General features: G+C 39.1%; 1 protein-coding gene across 9 annotated transcripts in view; it reads right to left on the bottom strand.

Annotated features, from left to right (window-relative positions):
- cbfa2t3 (CBFA2/RUNX1 partner transcriptional co-repressor 3) overlaps positions 1-17,707 on the bottom strand; it is a 77,529-nt gene that overhangs the window by 24,590 nt on the left and 35,232 nt on the right. For all 9 annotated transcript variants that reach the window (XM_079864993.1, XM_079864996.1, XM_079864992.1 and 6 more), the window contains exons 2-7: positions 14,190-14,336; positions 12,654-12,895; positions 11,098-11,187; positions 6,226-6,407; positions 2,100-2,380; positions 908-993 (exon numbers count right to left, since the gene is read on the bottom strand). In XM_079864993.1, the coding sequence (XP_079721119.1) occupies positions 908-993; positions 2,100-2,380; positions 6,226-6,407; positions 11,098-11,187; positions 12,654-12,895; positions 14,190-14,336 (1,028 nt within the window). The remainder of the gene's footprint in view (positions 1-907; positions 994-2,099; positions 2,381-6,225; positions 6,408-11,097; positions 11,188-12,653; positions 12,896-14,189; positions 14,337-17,707) is intronic.

Raw genomic sequence — 17,707 nt, 5'->3', positions numbered from 1 at the left:
CATTTCTAAAGAATGCTTTCAGCACCTTGTTGAATCAATGCCACGTAGAATTAAGGCAGTTCTGAAGGCGAAAGGGGGTCCAACACAGTATTAGTATGGTGTTCCTAATAATCCTTTAGGTGAGTGTGTGTGGGCAAGTGTAAACTGAACCGTTTTAACAAATCTGATAGCCAGGTGTAAACAGGCCCAGTGTCATCCAGTTCTACCATCAGGTCTCCATCAATTTGACACAGCTATCTAACTATAGTGCTCTTGTTTTTTAGCTTTCCCTCCCATACAACTTTCCTGTGTCCATAATTTGAAGTATCAGCTGGACTACCAAGTCTACATCAAGTTATAAGTTATGGTTGTTCGACCAGCTTGGATCAGCAACCATCTTGACATGATAAAACTTGTTTTCCCCCTAGCAGAGTTAATGACTCGTTTGCTCATGTTGCATGTATGAAAGATGATACACTGCAAAAAAAGATGTTCTTACTCAGTATTATTGTCTTGTTTCCAGTCCAAATATCTAAAAAAAAAATCTTAAAGCAAGATGCATCTACTAGATGAGTAAAATCCCATTAGACATTATGTCTTGTGTTCTGGGGGAAAGTGAGTTTTTGCTAAAAACAAGCAAAATGATCTGTCCATGGGGTCAGAAAAATCATCTTGTTTTCCATTTGAATTCAGATTATTTTTCTGACCTCATTGGCAGATCATTTTGCTTGTTTTAAGCAACAACTCACTTCATTTAGATTTTATCCCCCAGATAACAAGACATAATGTCTAATGGCATTTTACTACTTTAGTGAATGCATCTTGATTTAAGAATTTGTAGTTATTTGGACTGGAAACAAGACAAAAATACTGAGTAAGAAAAGCATTTTTTGCAGTGTAAAGGAAGAAAGCATCTGGTCACACATACGTTATCAAGGTGTTTCCATTCCTCAGCCCACTCGCGGTCTGTCAGCCGGTGATCAATCACTTCCTCTTGACGGGCTCCATGCACGGCTACAACAGAAACACAACACCGCATTAGCATACACGCTAACACACAGAGAATCAATGTCCATGCAAGTGCAATTCTGCAATGCATTCAAATTGTTGTAACTACAAACCAGGTGAAATCAGATATATACATACACCTGTGACTGTGCATCAGTTCTTGTTTGAAAATCCAGTTTTTAATGTTGTTTATATGTCTATGTGGTGTTTTTAATCTGCTTTCAATGTGCAGTGTGTAATATTCAGGAGGATCTGTTGACAGAAATGCAATATCATAAACATAACTGTGTTTTCAGTGGTGTATAAAGACCTTACATAATGAACCGTTATGTGTTTATTAGCTTAAAATGAGCATTTCTCTCTACACACACCGCGGGTCCGCTTACACACATGTTTCTACGGTGGCCCTGAGTGGACAAACGTGTTTCCTCACTATGTTGTTCTTCATGATAAGAAGCGAGCTAAAGTCAGCCAATAAAACACTGACACAATGATGAACAAGTAACAATAATATTCACAATAACATCGTTTTACTGAATAATAAAGTAAACATCATTTCTTAATTTATCTTTGTAAAGAAACCTCATTGTTTAACTGGCTACTCTCTGCTGTCTCAGACGACGACATCACTTCCTGTCGGCCACCATAACTTCTGTTGGGTGCACTTCACAACCTCACCACTAGATGCTGCTAAAAATCACACACTGCACCTTTAAGACAAACCATTAAAACCTCCTTAAAACTGCAGTGAACCAAAGACAGTCTCAAAAACACGCTTTGAAATCGCTGGTGTTTCTGACGTCACAAACTACCTTGTAACCAATCAGATCAACGTGTGATCGTCAACCAGTGGATCTCTGAGCTGAGTGAGTGAGTGGAGGCGGGGCTCATTTGCATATTCATAGAACCACGCATACTAAATGAGGCAAGGGTGTAGTTACATTCAAGCAATTTTAAGCCATGAATAATTTATTTTCAGGGAAAAAACATCTAAATATGTAATTTCGGTGAGTTTTAAGGGATATAACTATTGACTACAGGGGGACTTTAAAGCACAGTGGCGAACAATCCTGCAAACCAAGTAGTTTATTGGTTGAGTCCACCAATCTGACCTGTTTGCCGGTGCCGGTCCCGCACGTCCCTGTGCTCCGCGTGTCTGTAAGCGTCTCTGTAATGGTGGGCGAGGGCCATGTCCTCCAGCCGGTAGTGCTGCGGGGCGGGAGGGTTGGGGTGGGGCAGGCCGTTGGGGGGGTGTGTTGGGAGCCCGTTTGGGGGCGGATGGGCAGGTAAGCCACTGCTGGGACTGAAACGCTGACTGGGACTCACTGTACATGGACGTTTGGCCAGGTGTTCTGGGTGCAAACCGTCCCGGTCCCCTGCGCTCTCTTTGGTCCTGTTGGAAGGAATGTAGAAACGCTTTTAGGAGATATCCAAGAGAAGTCACCTTTATGAATACAGCGTTTTTTACAATGCAGATTGTTTCAAAGCAGATATCCGGAAAATAATGCAACAAAGTTTGTTTCCTGAAGAAAATAGCGTCACAGTCTGGCTTAAGTAAGTTCAGTGATGGTTCATTTGTGTTGTAAAAAAGGTTTTAATTTAGTTCATTTATATGTAGAGCCGCTCTGGCGAGAACCGTGATGACGAATGTAGAGACGCTTTTAGGACATACACTACCAGTCAAAAGTTTAAGATTTTTAATGTTTTCTTCTGCTCACCAAAGGCTGCATTTATTTGATTGAAAATACCAACAACAAAAAACATAATATTGTGAAATATTATTACAATTTAAAACATGTGAATAGCATTTATCTGAAACTGAAAGCTTTTGTAACATTAAACACTACCTTTCAAAAGTTTGGGGTCAGTAATAATTTTTATTTGATTTTTGGGGGGAAAGAAATAAAATAAATTAACACTTTTATTCAAGGATGAATTAAATTGATCAAAAGTGACAGTAAAGACATTTATAATGTTACAAACAATTATATTTCAGAGAAATGCTGTTCTTTTGAACTTTCAATTCATCAAAGAATCCTGAAATAAAAATGTAAAAAACTGTTTTCAACACTGATAATAATCATAAATGTTTCTTGAGCATCAAATCATCATATTAGAGTGATTTCTGAAGGATCATGTGACACTGAAGACTGGAGTAATGATGCTGAACATTCAGCTTTGATCACAGGAATATATTACATTTTAATATATATTCTAATAGAAAACAGTTATTTTAAATTGTCATAATATTTAACAATATTACTGTTTTTTAATTTTTAATGCAGCCTTGGTGAGCAGAAGAGACTTCTTTTAAAAACCAGTCTTCCCAATCCCACACTTTTGACTGGTAGTGAGTGTCTCCAAGAGGATAAAATGCCATTGATAGTTTTACATTCTTGCAGTCTAACCTCTTCTTTACTCTTGTGTCCAAATGTTGAGGCCAGCTGTGAGCCATATGTGGACTCAAGCCTTCATATACCACGAAGCGGAGTTAAATCCCAACCTCTTAATCTTTCCCGTTCTCACCCGTCTCTCTCTCTCTCTCTCTCTCTCCTGAACTGTGAGAGCTGCTCCCTTTGGCAGATGTTCAGTGACACTGGCGTTTGGGATCCATCTGGCCTGCGCTGTAGTGTTGATAATAATCTGTTTAGCTGAGTGCATGAAACACATGTGTGTGTGTGTGTGTGTGTGTGTGTGTGTGTGTGTGTGTGTGTGTGGAGCTTGTTTTCTTCTTGCACTTGAGAGTAGAGTCCAGTTGAACTGCAAAAAATGCTTTTCTTACTCAGTATTTTTGTCTTGTTTCCAGTCCAAATATCAAAAAATCTTAAATCAAGATGCATTTAGTAGATGATCAAAATGTCATTAGATATTATGTCTTGTTTTCTGCCAATGGGGTTAGACAAATAATCTAGTTTCTGTTTGAACTAAGATTATTTTTCTGACCCCATTGGCAGATCATTTAGCTTTTTTTAAGCAAAAACTCACTTAATTTTGATTTATTTATTTATTTTTTCAGAAAACAAGACATAATATTTTATAGCATTTTACTACTTTGATTAATCCATCATGAATTAAGAATTTTTTGATATTTATACTGAAAACAGACTCGTTGACTCTGACTGCATATATATATATATACAGGACACCCCATCATGCCCGCCTCCGCAAGCAACCAAAAACGTCAGCATTTCTGCAGTTGTGGCCAGATATCCCACAAATTAAAGCAACAGCTCGGGCTCCTGTCGAGATGTGGTGAGCTTAGGGTTTTCTGAGATGGAGGTGTATGGATTACAGTAGGGGATTGCCTCTCTCTCTCTCTCTCTCTCTCTCTCTCTCTCTCTCTCTCTCTTTATTCATCCCTCCCTCCCCCCGGATCAGTTCAAGCAGGGGTTCAGCAAGATCACCATCTGGACACATCGCTGGCATATGGGCATCTACCAGGGAACTAACAGGAGACGGTGCGGATGAGAGAGTAGAAGAAAAACAGAAACACAAACGGGAATATCGGCGCTTCAAATCCCTCAGTTTATATTTTGATTGTCTAAAGCACTCGATTTCTCACCGTTCTGTGCGACGCTGTAAAATCTAATTCAAGGACTTTTCAAGCACTACTGTACTTTTCTTTCTTTTTTTACACTCATTTATCAAACAATATCTTTCTTTATTGTCTTTTAAAATCTAAAAAAAAAGGTAAATAGAGAAATAAAAATAAACTAATAAAACAAAATGGTACAAATAAAGTGCGGCAGATGCAATGACTGGTAACTTTAACCATTGAAAGGATACGATGACAAAGATATCGCTTTCCTTATTCAAACTGATTTTTTCTCTCATATGTGATCACAAATCCAGTCACATGTCGCACGGGTATATTTGTGGCAATAGCCAACAATACATTATATGGGTCAAAATGATAGATTTTTCTTTTATGCCAAAAATCATGAGGATATTAAGTAAAGATCATGTTCCATGAAGATATTTTGTAAATTTCCAACCATAAATGTATAAAACATGTATTTTTGTAAGTGAATGCTGCACAATCGCCAACATAAATGAACAACTTTAAAGGAGATTTTCTCAATATTTAGATTTTTTTGCCTCCTCAGATTCCAGATTTTCAATAGTTGTATCTCGACCAAATATTGTCCTATCATAACAAACCATACATCAATGGAAAGATTATTTATTCAGCATTCAAATGATGTGTAAATCTCAATTTCATAAAATTGCTCCGCGTGACTGGTTTTGTGGTCCAGGGTCACATATATGATTGAGCTGAAGAATGAAAGTTGTATCATATACTTGAATATTTATGAGCAATATCACACTGCCATGCGAAATGCCTCTATATCAATATCAGACGGACTGCAGCGTTAATTGTGTGTGAAAAGATTGTTTTATCAATAAAACAAAAATTTCCCATATATTGTCTTTCAATAATTCAAGCACTTTCCAAGTTCTTCTTCATTAATCTGTCTGTTTTCAAGGGTTTTCCAGGACTTCAATTTCAAAAAGTCAAAATCAAGAACTTAAAGCACCTTGTACGAACCCTGGTGGAGAGAACCATCACTATCCGTGTTTCCATTACAGTTTTTTAACACTCATTCTTTAAACGTGTGTGTGTTTGGACGGAAGACGAGACAGAGTTCTTTATTAAACTCATAAAAGACAAAAGAATTACAGGAATACTGGATTCTAAACAAAGAAATGCCACAATTCATCAAGATCTTGAAGCAGAAATGAGGGAGAAACACCCAGAAACACCTCATATGAGCCGCTCACGAGTATAAGGGGCTTTTCTTGCCATTAATGATTGAATAACACGCCTACGTCTCCTTCCATTAATAACAATAGCTAGTGCGGCGGCTGAGATTCACGTAAACTTACTAACATCCGTCGCCATGATAATAAAATATCGCAATATATTTGCGCAAATCGGTAATGGAAACGCGGCTCCAGTTGCTATGCATGTGCTTTTGTGTGATGTTAGAGCATCTCATACTCTCTCTCCTCCTCACGGCCTCGTTCTGTGTGGCCTAACCTTTACACACCCTCCGCTCGTTACGCTGAGTGTGTGTGCGTTTCAAACCCAGACATGAAGAAGGATACCCAGGGCAAGGTTGTGTTGACATTCACCGTAGCTGTCTGCATTTCTTTGCCTTTTGCTTGACTTTGCAGGTATTTATGACTGGAGGTATTTGTTATGAAAATGGTACACAGAAAGACGAGTGTGTGTACCTGTCCGGGGTCCGTCTCTTGCCGTGCTCGTTGAGCTCCAGCATGATCTCGGAGGAGTCGAGCGGAGAGCTGGCGTTGGCGTCCAGCAGAAGTTGCTCATGTTGGGCCAGATACTGTGCCGGGGTTTGCTTCGCCATCCGAGCGCAGTGAAGAAGCTCTCTCTGCAGGAGCGGCAAGTTCGCCTGCCGGACACAAAGACAACGCAAATGTGGGTGAGAAAAGGGAAAGCATTTCTAGTTTGCACCAACACAAATCTTCATTTCATTTCATCACACACATCCCGTTCACACACATCCCGTAAAGATCCCGTAAAGACACGTGACGTGTAACGTATGCGTCGAAAACATGTTGTGGTACAATTGCGCAAGTGTTTGCATCGAGCAACATGGCGGCTGATCAGGCATTAGATGTTGATGTTCAAACTTTGTTGTTTATGTACATGTTTCGTGGTCAAATCACAACTTTTTTTCGATTATGACTTCTTTTCAACGTCAAAAATTGCTAAATAATATGTTGAATCTGTTGACATTACCAGTCTGTTAAACTCATTTGACAAATATAAGAAATAAACACAAAAAGGATTGTACATTTTCCCCTTACTAGCCTACTATTTTTTATTTTTTATTAGTTGTTTTAATAATTTGTATTGAATGGGAACCGGAACCGAAACCGGAATCGTTTGGCGGAACCGGAAAATGTCTTACGATTCCCAACCCTAGTTACTAGGTCCCCATCCCGGGACGTGTGTGCGTTCACACAGAAGGCACTCTCGCAATTTTACGGCAATTTCTCGGGATCAACGCGCTGTGTGAATCAGGAGATTCAGTACTCTTTCAGAAGATGCGTAATAGCGCCCCCTACCGTATAACAGTGGAAACACGGAAAACCAGAAAATTCCATTAATGGCGGGGAAAGAGTTAATAAAGTAAGACTTGTTGGTTAAGCAAGTTAAGATCTCTAGTGGGGACAATCTTTGGGTTATGCTGGTTTGATACTGGTTGATTTAATAGTAAGATGGTTAATCTAATTAACTACTGTATAACTGTAGTTTTTCTGGTAAAGCTATTTAACCAAAGAAGTCTTGCAGGATACCCTTGTGAAAAGAAAATATATTTCCCTATATATGAATGATCAATAAATTAAACGGTTTGACAGTACATTTGAAAACATACTGAATAATATATTGTTACAATATATTGAATAATACATAAGGAATTGCCGCTTTTCATATATTAAAAAAAATATGTGACAGTATATTTACTAATATATCATAATGTATGTAATTTGATATTCAGTAACACACTTCATAATATAGAGATGTACTGTATATGTGATCAGAGAATGTGTAATATATTGTATACAATGTAATATATTTCTTATATATTTAAATTATTTACATTTAATAGTAAGATGGTTGATCTATAATTTTAGTGTTTCTGGTAAAGCTAGTTAACCGCAGAAGTCTTGCAGGATAGGCTAGTTAAGAAGATGGGGTCATCTAAAGCTATGTTGGGCTTTCAACATGGTTTGTGGTGAAAGAACGAGCGAGTGTGAGATGAAACAGACTCTTTCTGTGGCCCACCGTGTGTGTGTGTGTGTGTGCCTGCCGTAGGAGAGCTCTCCCTCGTTCTTGTTGTGTTTTTCTCTTTGGCTGTCAGTGTAACACTACACAGCTGGCTGATGATACAGATGTGTAACATCAACACTCCGACAGCAGTGTGTGAGAAATGTGCCGGGTGCCATGTACACAGGGCTCTGCTTTGAATAAAACACTCACACTATGAGAGATGTCTTGTGTAGTCTATATCTCACTAACATGCGCAAATGCATCGTGGAAGACTGGGGGGGGGGGGGGGGGGGGTGCAACTCCAGACCAAACATTTTCTTGTTCCTTTCTGTGGTCAATGGACATATTAACTATATACACCAGTTATAGGCGATGCATATGCGGTGAGATTTTGTTTTGTTTACTTATCAAGGTATTTATAATGTACACTTATAATACGTTATATCTTTTTATAAATAATTGTAACCATAGTTAAAATGCATTATAATATTTGCAGAATCTGAAATTGGTTGTTTGTCACGTGTTTTAACGCGTTATACTTTCTAAAGGTGTGTTCAATGAGTTATAGTGTATTATAACTGTGCTTGCAATTATTCATGAGACCATACAATGCATAATAAGGTGCATTACAAGGCATAATTACTGCATTAAAAATACTTTTATAATGCATTATACATAAGGGCTTTAAGTAAAGTGTTACCGAACATTATTTCAGCACATAACCCAAATTACCGGTCAAATTTATAATAATTTGGGAGCAAAAATGATTCAGACACTTTGAGCTGATCATGTTTTGCTGAAGTGTTTTTTCTTTAATTGCTAATGCTCTTTTTACACACAGACTGAACAAAATGAAGCATTGCTTGGTGATTGGTTGAGCTAAACTGGTATTATCTAATTGTGTAGTTAAATTTAACATCTGACAGATATTCAACATAATTCATGTGTGAGACAGTCTAACAGAAGGACGGACAAAACCAGTCAAATATCCACTGATTCTTGTTATATTTTACTACCATTTTCTAAACTAGAGTGAATAAACTGTGATAATGTGAGAAATAAGTCTGAATAAACTTTGGTTTGACTGTATAATATGTATATTTATTTTGTTTATATAAAAGTGTTATTGTATTTGATCAGTGTATAGCCAGTGGAGTAGTTTTTCATTGCACTTGGTAACTTGTACACATGACAATAATAAACTTGACTTGAATAGGTTGCATGTTTGTCAGACACAGAGATTTGCAAAACTAGAATTTGAATTGCTATTTTTTTGTGTGCAATCAACATTTTTAGTGATTTAATTTAATATTCCCATTATGTACTTTTGTGCATCGATGCAAGGTCATTTGAGGAGGCATCAGAATGAGTATGTGTGTATTGAGCCCTGGATCTGTGTGATGTCTGAGGACAGAAAGGGATCAGCGTAAAGACAACAGCGGCAGAGCAACGGAAAGCTGCAACCCGATGCAACATCTGCCAGAAAATCTTCTTTGGCCCACACCACTCCTCTCCACTCTGGGTAAACACAAGTGTGCCAATTTTAATGAATCACAAATGATGGCCATATGGAGCACTAGATCAGCACAGACCAAGGGAGGGGGATTTGGATTTGGAAGGGGTTTCGGATGCTTTATCAAATGAACTTCACTCATCTACACACACAGAAATCCGTGCATCCGGGGGTTCGGGAAACACTGAGTCTGTTCATGTGTGTGTTTCGATGCTGGCCGCCATCCATCTACCTTCACTTTGTTTGTCACTTCGCCTGTCTCCACCCCGTCCCATATGGTGCACCATAAGGAAGAGCTCCTCGTACAGATACAGAAAGACTTTAAGAACTCGGGAGGAATACTCTCAGATTCAGACGGCACACCCACACTCTGATTCATAGTGCACAAAAACAAATTGAAAAAGCTCTCAAAATGGAACTTGATTGGCTGGTTTAATGCACTTTACAAGAGTCAGGGTGCACAAGTTTTTATTTTGATGGTCCCTTTAACACATTCTGTTGTCTACAAGTAACATAAGTAGCACCTACATGTCTACTAACTCTCATTAGAGTATTAGTAGAGTATTAGTAGACTTGTAGGATTAGCAAAGTTACTTATAGTCAGTAGAGTGTCTGTTGTAGGAGCACCACAATAAAGAGTTTGCAGATATTAAGCAGATATTCCACTAATACTCTAATGAGCGTTAGGTTACCTCGTTTACACTGCAGGTCTTGATGCCCAATTCTGATTTGTTGCCTTTATCTGATTTTTTTGACCGTCCGTTTACACGTTCTTTCAACTGTGACCCATCTCCGATTCATGTGTTTACACTTGCCATACTATCTGAAACATCGCGCATGCTTAAAGGGTTAAACTCTCTTGCACAGATGGGCGGATGCAAAATATGCTTGATGCTAGCTCTGCGATATATGCGAAGTTCGCCAAACATCACCATGATTTTGAGGCGAAGGAGGACGAAAAGTGGCATCATTGCACATAAGCTTCAGTTATTGTGTGTGAGAGAGATCTCAGGACTGGCGGGAGCAGATTGTGTTTAAATATTGGCTTTAACGAGGAGCAGTGGGTCCGAAATGTTGTTGTGTACAACAATATGTTGTGTCAACGTTTGTCCACATTCCTCTCCTACGGCGACACAACGTTTTGTCGGGTCATCCGTCCCTTTGCAAATGCACATCGGGGTTTCTCTCGTCATTAAATTGAGGAGACGTCGCCTAATGCCTCAGAAAATCCGATCTGCCGGTTTACACTGTCGCATTGGCACATATCCGATTTATTTCCACATATGAACGAGGCCTGAAACCGATCTCGAAATATCCGAATGCATGCGTTTTTTTCCTGTTTACACGGTCATAGAACACATCCTATCTGTCACTTATGAGAAAAAAATCGGAATTGGGTCACATTTCACTGACAGTGTAAACGAGGCCTTAGTTGACATGTAGTTGCAAAGTTACTTGTAGTAAACAGAATGTTCAAAATGGACCATCAAAATAAAGTGTTACCGAAATATGTTCAGATCTGCCGGGAAACAACGTTCCCTGGATGCAACAATGAGCACCTCCAAGGAAGAACTCTTTGATAAACTTTGGATAGCTGGATAAACAAGATATCCTTTAGCACACTTCTTCAGAGTTATATATGATTTAACCTGCTCCGCTTTATAGTAAGTCAGACGGCCCTTTCCGTACTACAGTGTGGAACTTCATCAATAGTCAAAATTCTGGCTATTCAAGATTGCTGTAAGTGAAGAACTGTGTCTGTATGAGATGAATGTTTTGTGCCCGTTCTTACCTTGAGAAATGGAATGACAAAGGGACGCAGGGGAAAGTTTGTGGCTTCCTGAAGTTTGGAGTGGAACTCTTCAATGGTTAGAGTTGAGTTCTGATGAGACAGAAAGGGCAATACATTTAACACTTAGTAGAGAAAAGAACTGGAGACGGCACACACACAAGGTGCGTTTCCATTACAGATTTGCGCAAAACTTTTGAGATTTTTTCTAAATATCGACAAAAAACTATTGCGAAATGACGTCGTTTCCATTAACCGATGTTATGCGATTAAAACTTAATTTTTCCTCTCGCGATGAGTAAAATCATTCCAAAAACCATGAGGTTTATGTACTATATCCCAGCCACTGCACTGGCCATTATTATTAATCGAAGGAGATGTGTGTGTGTTTTCCAAGCATTAATGGTAAGGAACGACCCTTATTATACTTGTGAGCGGCACATATGAGGAGTTTCTGGGTGTTTCTCCCTCAGATCTGCTTTGAGTTCTTGATTGTGGCGTTTATTTGAGGTTTAGAATCCATTATTCCTGTAATTCTTTCGTCTTATATGAATTTAATAAAGAACTCTGTCTCGTATTCTGTCCAAACACACCGCGTCATCTACGTCAGGTGACTGTAAATGCACAAAAACTGTTTCCATTGCAGATTTGCGAAATATTTCTTTTTTCAAATTGCCTGAAAAACCCCCTCATGCGAGCGGAAAAACTTTTTTGCGATAAATGGGAGTTGTTGCAAAATTTACGTGTTTCCATTGGGCGTATTTTCAATTCGCAGTTTCAATTTGCACAATTTGAAGGGTAATGGAAACGCGGCTACAGTTAACCTCAATCTTCCCTCGGGTCATTTTGACCCGGAATTGACTTTTGTTGCACTTGAACCACGAATACACGTACACACACACAAAAAAAATTAATGGATTTGAGGAGTTTTGGGGTTGAAATTTAAAAAAGTAACAAATCCTTCCCTCGCGGGTCAATTTGACCCCTTTAGGAATGAATGGAGTGCGAGGAATGCTTCAGTACACATAGAAAAACATAAAAATGCTCAAAACTCAAACTAAAAATGCTAAAACCTGACCAAAAAATTATTGTATAATGTCTACATGTGTATCTGAATGCATACTGAAGAGAAATGACTTTAGGACCCAGAGGAACAGCTCATTTGCTCCATATAGAGCAATAAGGCCATCTAGTGGCAAGAGTTATGAAACATCATGTTATATTATTTGTTTTCCACAAGAGGTCGGCAAAGACACACAGTGTAAGATATTTAGAGCTGAATTAAAAGGGTTATGCATGAAATTGTGAGTTATTTTGAATTTAAGTTGAAGGAAATGTGAGCAATGTGCTTAAATTACACTTTATATATTATTTATTGATCAAATCTAGTAATTTAAAAGGTAAATAAAAAAAAATGCATTAAAAATTAGGTATAATTGTAGGGCTTCGGGTCATTTTGACCCGCGAGGGAAGGATTTGTTAAAGAACGCGAGGGAAGGATTTGTTACAGAACGCGAGGGAAGGATGAGAGTTAAAGGATAAAGACGCCAGACACTCACCACTAGCCCGAGCACAAGGCTGCGTACGCGCTCTCCAATCTCGGGCGAGATGTCGTTGCCGAACTGCTGTAGTGTGGTGAGAAAGCGCTTGAGCTTGCAGAGTTGTCGGGCTCCACACGCAGGAGGGAGTTGCTGGGTTGGAAGAGAAGCAGTAGAAGAGGTGGCCGGTCCGTTGCTGAAGCCATTGGGAGTCGAAGGAGCTCCGTTTAGCGTAGTCGGCGAGTGACTGCTCCCGTTCAGCACTGAGGAGAGAGATCCACTGTTCGCATTAGCATTGTTCAAGTCACGCCAGGCTCCTTTGCTCTCTTTTTTATCCATTTCAGTCCCGGGAACCCCCCTCCAGGAATCTCCAGACGGCACATGCATCCCGAGAACAGCCAAAGAACACACTGAGACCACAGATACGCTTCGACAGTAACGAAAAACGTTGCTCTGTACTCTTCGCTTCATTCTCTACACACTGCCATCGTCTCAGCGCACTATCTCTCTCCACAACACACACACATGCCAGTGTATTGCTTCCCACTGCTCACCCACTCACTCACTAAGACACAACTATAAGGGGAACGTGTTAAAGAGGTCCCAAAAATAGCCCCCTGGACTGGGTTACTTTTATTCCGACAGCAGGTGTGTAGCTAAATCTGGCTAGCGCACATGTCCACCAGCCGAGAGCAGATTTGCAGCTTTCAGAGTCCAGGTCCACACGTTTGCATCTCTTCCCTCCACTCTTTCCCCTTTCTTCTGACTATCGAATGCCTTCCCTTCTGTTTCATTTTTGTGTTACCTGTTCCCTGAAGCCATGCCCACAGATAAACAGACATTACTCGAGTCGTGGACAGGGCTTAGGCCTTAATCCTCTGGGACATTGGGAAGCATATGATTGTGCAAACACAGCTTGGAGGGTCCAAGTTGGGAGGCATGTTCACACTGCTGGGTCTATGAGTGTGTGCATGGCTTCATGTTGCAGAACACAGGGTCTTTCATTTCGCTTGTGCCCCTTTTTATCTCGCCATTCCAGGCCGGACACATGTGGGTTTACCATGTGACTCCCACACTTGTGTTCTGGTTTTAGAGTGGCAAGCAGGCTACGCTACGACCCATGCAACAGGTGAAACAACAAGGCCCGTCATTGCTATATAGGGTAGCGAGATCTGATGCTGCCCGCGAATGCGAATCCCCCCTATGCAGTAAACAAATCTCTTGCTGTCTATCCTAAGCACTCACACTCCTAGACAATGGCTCAACCTACCATACACAAACACTCGCAAACACACTTACTCATGTTACAAGGGCATTCTGTGCTATAGCAACACTTGTTGAGACTTATATATATATATATATATATATATATGTGAGGTAGTTAATCTGCTTTTTTGGCTAGTAGAAGTTTTGAATGGCCGGTAACTAAAAACATTGCTTGTAACACATATTTGCATTGCATTATGAATTGCCAGTCTAGACCTGGTTTTCTAGGGTGTGATGAATGCAGCAAGTTCACAACACAAATCTACGCATGTTTGTCGTAGGATCACTTACTTGTTGTGGGTGTGAACGAAGCACTGCGATTGGCTGCCTGGCTGACAGCGGGGGGTGGCGGAGGCATTGTGGGCGGAGTCGACCTGGGCTGGGTTTTGACATCAGCAGGTGAATCTGGCATCGTTCCAGCCTTCTGTCCGCTGCTACCTACAGATCACACAAAACAGTTTTATTCTGTTAGAACTGTGCCATTTTATACGTTCACAAAAGTAGTCAGATTGATGATGAGAACTTGCATTTAGATTTATCAACCAATAAATCGGTTATCTATGGAAGCTTGTTTCCGCCACAGAATAAAACATTTTAAAAGATAATTGCGACTTTTTATCTCACGATTGCGAGTTTACATCTTGTTGCAATTCTTTATTTCTCAGAATTGCGTTATATAAAGTCGCAATTGTGTTATAAAGTCGCAATTGTGTTATAAAGTCAGAATTACATGATATAAAGTCGCAATTGTGTTATAAAGTCAGAATTGCGAGTTTATTTATCACAATTTCGAGTTAATATCTCACAATTGCGACTTTATATCACGCAATTCTGACTTAATAACAATTGTGACTTTATATCACGCAATTCTGACTTAATAACACAATTGCGACTTTATATCACGCAATTCTGACTTTATATCACACAATTCTTACTTTATAACACACAATTGCGACTTTATATCACGCAATTCTGACTTTATATCACGCAATTCTTAATTTATAACACAATTGCGACTTTATATCACGCAATTCTTACTTTATAACACACAATTGCAACTTTATATCACGCAATTCTTGCTTTATATCACACAATTCTTACTTTATAACACACAATTGCGACTTTATATCTCGCAATTCTAACTTTATATCACGCAATTCATAATTTATAGCACAATTGCGACTTTATATCACGCAATTCTTACTTTATAACACAATTGCAACTTTATATCACGCAATTCTTACTTTATATCACGCAATTCTTGCTTTATATCACGCAATTCTTACTTTATAACACAATTGCAACTTTATATCACGCAAGTCTTGCTTTATATCACGCAATTCTTACTTTATAACACACAATTGCGATTTTACATCACGCAATTCTGACTTTATAACACAATTGCAACTTTATATCACGCAATTCTTGCTTTATATCACGCAATTCTTACTTTATAACACACAATTGCGATTTTACATCACGCAATTCTGACTTTATAACACAATTGCAACTTTATATCACGCAATTCTTGCTTTATATCACGCAATTCAGACTTTATAACACACAATTGTGACTTTACATCACGCAATTCTGACTTTATAACAATTGCGACTTTATATCACGCAATTCTTACTTTATAACACAATTGCAACTTTATATCACGCAATTCTTACTTTATAACACAATTGCAACTTTATATCACGCAATTCTTGCTTTATATCACACAATTCTGACTTTATAACACACAATTGTGACTTTACATCACGCAATTCTGACTTTATAACAATTGCGACTTTATATCATGTAATTCTGAAAAGCCCATATCTCCCAGTAGAGTGCCATGGCCTGTGTCTGAAGGACGTCTGCTAAGCATCTGGCCACAGCTCTGACCAATACATGGACACATAAAAGCTGCATGGCACTTGTTCAGACAGTATCATGTTTGACACATATGTTGTGTCTTGTTCACGGTGCTGGATCATCATGCGTGTGGCATTCTGTTTTCAGACTCTAGTGACTCATAATATTTCATAGCAGTAAATCTGTCCAGTCTCCGCTGATGGAGATAAAGCGTGGCTTTGGCAGAGCGAGGCTGAGGGTAAATGTCACCGCTGTTGAAAACTTCCAGTCACACCTGTTCTCCTACTCAGCTGCTGCTGACGGGACTCCTCTATAACCCAGACCCCCCAATCCCCCCCATCACCCTGACATCCCCATCAATGTCCTGCTCCTCCGCCTGTTGTCCACTCTTGTCTATCGGACGGACAGGCACTTGACAGCCAGTCACAAGTGCAACTGGATCTGCTGCTGTCCATCACCGAGACTGAACGCTTCACACCGACCCTCATCTCTGCTCCACTGTGGGACCAAACATGGCAAGTCTTCCTCACTTTTGTATTGGCCCGTATTGGTCACGTGACAATCCCTTTATCTACTCAGAGACCTAACTGTGGTGTCATATGCTGATCTCCCAGTTCTGTCCTGAAGGAACACACTCATTGTCGACAGTTATGGGATGGAAATAGAGTTTCTATCAGAGTTCATGGTTCGGTGTCCCAACAAATTCCAGCAAACTCCAAATCCCAACAGTGTTTTTGTTGGATCAGTGTTTCAACCCTGTTGGTGTTTGTTTGGGCAGTGTGAAAAGACATGTGAACAAACTTTTATCATCATGAGATTTAAGCATGTGATGTGTATATCACTGCAGATGTTAATGTGTGTGTGTGTGTGTGTGTGTCAAATGGTACTGAGATTAGCATACAACATCATTGGTGACAGCTCACATTTGCTACTCGTTACTATCGTCTGTCGCCAAGAGGGACGCTTCTATGCCACAAACTTCAATGCTCATTTAGTCCATAAGATCTGATAAATGTGTATAAATTTTGCATGTGGAATTTTGTTTTTGGGGTGGACTTTATAATTACGGTGTGTTGTGTAATGATCCATCTAGTCTACGTGATTGTTTTGTTATTGTATGATTTTACATCTTTGCTTTGTTGAACATTTGATATGCTAATGACAATATTCAGTTTGTGCAAATCAAATTATTTTGTGTGTAATTCCTTTCTCATCAATTATAATTGCCAAAACTCAAATCCCATGGCATTTACTATGGAAGCTTGTTTCCGACAACAGAACGAAAAATAAAAAAGAGTTTTTCACGACTTTTTATCTCACAATTCTGACTTTTTTTTCCTCACAATTGCGAGTTTATATCTCGCAATTCTGACTTTTTTCAGAATTGCGTCATATAAAGTCGCAATTGCGTGTTATAAGTCAGAATTGCGTGATATAAAGTCGCAATTGCGTGTTATAAGTCAGAATTGCTTGATATAAAGTCGCAATTGCGTGTTATAAGTCAGAATTGCTTGATATAAAGTCGCAATTGCGTGTTATAAGTCAGAATTGTGAGATATAAACTCGCAATTCTGAGAAAATTGGACTTAGCATTGGACTTAACTCGCAGTTACGAGTTAATATCTCACAAATCTGAAAAAAGATGTCCGAATTGCGAGATATAAACTCGCAATGGCGTGTTTTGAAGTCAGAACTGCATGATATTGCGAGAAAAAATATCAGAATTGCGAGTTTATTTCTCGCAAATGACTTTATAACACGCAATTGCGACTTTATATCTCATAAATCTTAGAAATAAAGTCAAAATTGTGAGATGTAAATTCGCAATTGTGAGATAAAAAGTTGCAATTATCTTTTAAAATGTTTTATTCTGTGGCGGAAACAAGCTTCCATACTTTACTGAGTACTTTAGGATATAACTTTTTTTTTTTTGCATGTCCAATTATAAT

The sequence above is a fragment of the Squalius cephalus genome (assembly GCF_949319135.1).
Source record: "Squalius cephalus genome assembly, chromosome: 3".
Lineage (NCBI taxonomy): Eukaryota > Metazoa > Chordata > Actinopteri > Cypriniformes > Leuciscidae > Squalius > Squalius cephalus.
The sequence above is the reverse complement of the archived record's forward strand: the minus strand, read 5'-3'. Positions and strand labels throughout refer to the sequence as shown.